Source organism: Sinocyclocheilus rhinocerous, unplaced genomic scaffold (genome assembly GCF_001515625.1).
Source record: "Sinocyclocheilus rhinocerous isolate Xijiao unplaced genomic scaffold, SAMN03320098_v1.1 scaffold1755, whole genome shotgun sequence".
NCBI lineage: Eukaryota > Metazoa > Chordata > Actinopteri > Cypriniformes > Cyprinidae > Sinocyclocheilus > Sinocyclocheilus rhinocerous.
Genome location: NW_015627247.1, coordinates 42,965 through 48,989, shown reverse-complemented (window position 1 = coordinate 48,989; position 6,025 = coordinate 42,965). Strand labels below are relative to the sequence as shown.

The 6,025-nt window shown below is 34.9% G+C and overlaps 1 protein-coding gene across 1 annotated transcript in view; it reads right to left on the bottom strand.

Moving 5' to 3' along the window:
* Positions 1 to 256: 256 nt before the first annotated feature.
* LOC107725100 (WD repeat and FYVE domain-containing protein 1) overlaps positions 257 to 6,025 on the bottom strand; it is a 17,787-nt gene continuing 12,018 nt past the window's right edge. Inside the window, 5 exon segments of the mRNA XM_074560123.1 lie at positions 257 to 1,243; positions 2,424 to 2,532; positions 2,622 to 2,752; positions 3,746 to 3,847; positions 5,258 to 5,487. Of these exon segments, the coding sequence (XP_074416224.1) occupies positions 1,184 to 1,243; positions 2,424 to 2,532; positions 2,622 to 2,752; positions 3,746 to 3,847; positions 5,258 to 5,487 (632 nt within the window). The 3' untranslated portion in view covers positions 257 to 1,183.

Here is a 6,025-nt window from a genome sequence, read left to right as displayed (position 1 = left end):
AGTCAGTCAGAATTAATGCAAACTCAGAATTTTGGGAAAAAAGTCAGAATTGCAATGTGTAAATTAGCAATTACGTGTTTATAACTTGGAATTTGCGCGAAAAAACAATCTGAATTGTGAGATAAAATGTTACAACATTTTTTATAAAAAAACTGAATTGTGAGACGTAAATTTAGAATTCAGAAAAAAGTCAGAATTAATGCAAACTCAGAATTTTGGGAAAAAAGTCAGAATTGCAATGTGTAAATTAGCAATTACGTGTTTATAACTTGGAATTTGCGCGAAAAAACAATCTGAATTGTGAGATAAAATGTTACAATCACCATTTTTTATGTTAGGGCAGAAACAAAAACAGAATTCTAAGACATAAACTCACAATTGCAAGAAAAAAGGCAGAATCGTGAGATAAAAAATTGCAATTGCTTTTTGAATTTTTTTTTATCCCATGGCGGAAACAAGCCTCCATACTATAATTTGTCCCTAAATCACAGAGAACCGATAATTAGTCCTATAAATATTGTTTTACAACTGAACCCTACTGTATTAACTATGCTCCATGGATTTTATGCTACACTTAATGTCCCTCACCTATCTGACCTGAACCTGTCCATCTCTTAGATGGAACTCTATCTTCACTTGACTGTTGGGGTTGCAGAGACATTTTTAGAGGGAAAACGACAAGTTTGTCCGGGAATGTTCCATTGTTACTATGATTCCATGGTAACACGAGTGCTGGTTACTATGACCAGCAGTAGCATTGAAATTCAAAAAGGGTAAAATGGAGAAACAAGAAAGATGGCTGAAGAAGAAACAGGATGTGATGAAGGAATACTTCCTGTGTTTGAGTGGTACTTCTGGATAGAGGAAATACAAAAAGCCAGAAACCTTCAGTCTGTGACAAAGCGCCATATACACACACAGAAAGAGCGCAAATATTGTGCTTTCAGAAGTACCTTGAGTTCATGTTTGCTCAAATCCAGGTCATCATACCTCATAAGAGACATGAACGTCTGATTCATAAAATCAAGGAGCATCCCAACGACACACATATTCACATACACCGTGTTGAAGTGTCCGTTTTGCGCAGACTCCACAGCTGAAGGACGAGAGAGTTAGACAGGTAGGTGAGCGTTTCCATGATCTCTGTTGGCGGAGTGTGGGCGGTGCCTTCAGAAACAGCCAATCAGCGAGGAGAGAATCCCGCCGCTACACTGCTGCCCACAACCTGCGTCATGTCCCAGATCTGCACAAAGACCAATCAGACCATCAGCACGGAGAAGACTTCACTCTTCACAATCAGAACAAATGTGAAATCATGAATAAATGAATTCATTTTGAGTTTATTAACAAATTTGTTCTGCATCTGTTTCATGCTAAAGGTAATATGAATAGCTTACTGCATACGGCACAGTATACTCTGTGACACACTAGAAGTATTATTTGAGTATTACATTCATAATCGATTATAGTATTTAATAATATTTTGAATGACCTTTTTTATATTTGCAGTTTTCCCTTTAATTTGAGTAATTGTATTATGTGCTTTTGTCATTTTTATTATTTATTTACTATTATTTTTAAATACTTCTAAACAGCTTTATGCAGTTTCATTTCAGTTTTAGTACTTCAGCTTGAACTTATTTCAGTTAGTTGCCATGGCAACATTTCTAATTTTCATTTCAGTTTTTTTGTCTAATATTAATGTTTCACTATTATGTCTTACTAGCAGTGTTATTTTAGTACTATTTATATATTATAGTATTTATTAATATATATTTTTTATATTTTCAATTTACAATTAAATTTTAGTCTAACTTGTTGTAATTTTGTTGTGCTTTTGTCATTTAAAAAAAAAAAAATAAATACGTCTACATAGCTTAAATTAATCAATATTTCAATTTTACTTTTAGCAATTTCAGTACTCAAATTAAACTGAGGGTTTTTTTTTTTCCAGTTAGTTGCCATGGCAAAATTTTTCATTTTAATTTGAGTTGAATTTTGATTTGAACATTTTTACTGAAAACAATAATGATTTTTCATTATAATCACATTTGAAATATAAAGCTTGTTTTATTTATTATTATTATTTTATTTTTTCCATTTTTAATGCAATTTTGTCTCAAATTTGTTCAATCAAATAATCAAGTCAGGGAGGAGAGATATCAAAAATCATGGCTGATATTATTTCTTTCATTGTGAAAAATGTTAATTGCAGTGAATTGTAGGATATGATGTTCCATGCAGTGTGATCTGTTCATATACTGAACAGTGTGACAAATGTAGTAAATAATCTAAATAATCTATGCATATAACAATGCACATACTGTGTTAGTACGGACACTGCATACTGCAGAAATAACACAAATTCTATGATGATATGCTATTTACAGTCACTAAAATACAAGAACATAAGAGATCAAGACCTTAACAACTCGATCACTCCCACAGGTGACCATCAGTCCTCGGCTTGGGTCCATGTCCATGTGAGCGACGTTGTGTTTCCCTTCATGAAACGTAGCCAGAGGAGTCCGACTGAAACACGCAAATGCAAATACACAAGAATAAGAAAAATCATCTGATGTATTAACACAGAACCAAACAGAAGAGGCAAAAGAACTCACTCTTCCTCTTTGATTGTGTCGTAGCAGTCGTCACACATGCGCACCTGGAACTCAAAGCCCATGATGGGGTATGTGGAGCGTTTAGAACTACACTTGCCACAGATCGCCTTACCACACTTCCTGCAGTGATGCTGAGGACAGGAAATGACATGGGCAGTACATCATGAGATGCTTCCTTAAAAGAATATTTCCCCCAAAAATCTTTTGAAAATGTACTCATCCTAGATATAGATGAGTTTGTTTCTTCATCAGATTTGGAGAAATGTAGCATTGCATCACTTGCTCAGAAATGGATGCTCTGCAGTGAATGGGTGCCGTCAGAATGAGAGTCCAAACAGCTGATAAAAACATCACAGTAATCCACAAGTAATCCACACCACTCCAGTCCATCAGTTAGATGTGTGTTTGTAAGAAACAAATCCATTGTTATGACATTATTAACTGCAAACTTAAACTTAACTTCTAGCTAAAACACGAGTCCTCTATTCATAATGATGCTTTCTCCAGTGAAAAAGCAATCTCGTCTGAATCAATAGAGAAATCTGCACAGATCAAGCACTGTTTACAAGCAAAAATAGTTCAAAACAGCCTTAAACAAATATGTTGGTGGATTTTGATGTGAGAGACAACAGGAGATGGACTTTTCACTGGAGGAAGTGTTATTACGGATTATGGACTTGTATTTTGGACAGAAGTGAAGGTTTAAAGTTAAAATGTCTTAATGCATTTGTTTCTAACAAACACGCAGTTTTTCACTTCACAAGATGTTAACTGATGGGACTGGAGTGGTGTGGATTACTTGTGATGTTTTTATCAGCTGTTTGGACTCTCATTCTGACGGCACCCATTCACTGCAGAGGGTCCATTGCTGAGCAAGTGATGCAATGCTGCATTTCTCCAAATCTGATGAAGAAACAAACTCATCTACATCTTGGATGGCCTGATGGGGAGTTCATTTTCAGCAAATTTTCATTTTTGGGTGAACTATTCCTTTAAGACAACTTAAAAGTGCAGATGCGTAACAGGCTAAAATAAGACCAAAATATCATCAAAATGTTTATGAAGACATGATGTCAAACCGATTCGGATCTTTATGTTTTTAACCGTACTGTTGCACTCAGTACCTGTCGGAGCCCCAAGGTCTTAGTGTCCCACATCTGCTTTATATTCCAAAAAAATGGCTGTCCGCATTTCTGACAGGAATCGCTGTCCAGCCACTGCGGAGCCTGAAAGAAAGAGTTACAGAGAGAGAGATAACGTACGTCTCCATGACATTTCGAGAACGAGTAGCTTTCCGGTCACCATAGAGATGGATGTGACTTGATGACTTACGCAGAAGTTGCCATGGCGACGGCAAGAAAGTTCGTCACTGCTTCATGATTAGACAATTTGGCCATGGACTCGTTCAATCATACGCTCTAATATTGGAGTGCGTGTGAGAGACAACTTCCTCTTTGACCAGCAAGTCTATCTGAGCTTGTACTACATTAGAATTAATAAAGAATTTATAATTATTTAGTAAATACTGAGCAAAGGGTCTGAATTCTTAGGACCATGTGATATTTCAGTTTTTGTTTTTTAATAAATCTGCAAAAATGTCAACAATTCTGTGTTTTTCTGTCAATATGGGGTGCTGTGTGTACATTAATGAGGAAAAAAAATTAACTTAAATGATTTTAGCAAATGGCTGCAATATAACAAAGAGTGAAAAATTTAAGGGGGTCTGAATACTTTCCGTACCCACTGTATATATACACACCCTATATATGCAAAAGTTTGGGGTCGAAAGATGTTTTTAATGTTTTTGAATAAAGTCTCTTATGCTCACTAATGCTGCATTTATTGGATACAGTAAAAACAGTAATATTGTGAAATATTATTACAGTTTTAAATAGCTGTTTTTATTTGAATATATGTTAAAATGTAATTTATTTCTGTGATCAAAGCTGAATTTTCAGCATCATTACTCCAGTCTTCAGTGTCACACGATCTTCAGAAATCATTCTAATATGCTGATTTGCTGCTCAAGAAACATTTCTGATTATTATCAGTGTTGAAAACAGTTGTGCTGCTTCATACTTTTGTGGAGAATTTGATACATTTTCTTTTTTAGAATTCTTTTATGAATAGAAGGTTCAAAAGAACAGCATTTATTTGAAATGGAAATCTTTTGTAACATTACAAATATCTTCACGTTTGATTAAATTAATGCATCTTGGCTGAATAAAAGTATTATTTATTAAATGACCCCAAACATTTACGTCACTCTGCAGTCTCTTTCATCTCAAATAATCGAATAATTCAAACTCAAATCAATCCTTCATGTTCAATTATTTACTTATTTGGTAAGCATCTATGAAATAAGAAGATAAATGTGCAGTTAAACGGTCATTATTGCAAAATGAACCCCATAAGGGTCTTGTATCAAAATCACTTGCATCAAGTGATTTTATTTTACGATAAGGACCGGTTGAGTGTGTGTTATCTCTTACATTGCTACTTTCGATTGTGTGGGCTGAGACATGTCAGAACCGGTATATTTTGGAACAACACACATGCTCAACGACCATTAATGAAACAGAATATCATGAAAATCATTCACTTTCAGATTTTTTTTTAAAGAAAAGAAACGGAACTGAAAATCGAAAAATAGTTCTCTGTCTTAGGTTTCTATTCCATTTACAGCGTGGTAGCACATGTGGCAGTGGTTCATGGCAGTGTGTGTGTGTGTGTTCTCACTGGTGTCCCTGCAGTAGTAATGTGCGTCCCTGTCTGCCACCAACGTCCCACATGATCACACTGTGATCAGACGCTCCGGAAAACAGCCACTTCTGAACCGGATCCCAGTATAGCGCACCAACACTACCTACATACAGAGAGAGACAGGCAGACAGGTGTGAAATCAGTTGCTTTTCTTTCATAAAACTGTGAAGACAATCTCAAAAGACACTCAGATATATTCGTGTACATGTTAAGTAAAAGCAAGCTCTAGTTTAGAGCTAAAACTGTGGTCAAAAGTGAGCTAAATCTGACCTATAAGGCATTAAGGTACTATAAACATGAACATTATGTATTTCTGTGAAGCTGCTTTAAAACAATGTGTATTGTAATAAGAGCCATACAAATAAAATTAACCTGACCTTTCGGGATGTCCTCAAAGTTATAAATCACTCAGATAAATTACTCATAAATTAAGTGTTAAATACAGTGTTGGGGAAAGTTACTTTTAAAAGTAATGCATTACAATATTTCGTTACTCCATAACTAATTACGTTACTTAGTTACTTTTTATGGAAAGTAATGCGTTACGTTACTTTTGCGTTACGCTTTAAATCTGGACAGGGCTTGCTTGTTTGTTTTTAAAATAAAAAAAGTTATATTTTTGGCAAATATAAAAGCCTTTT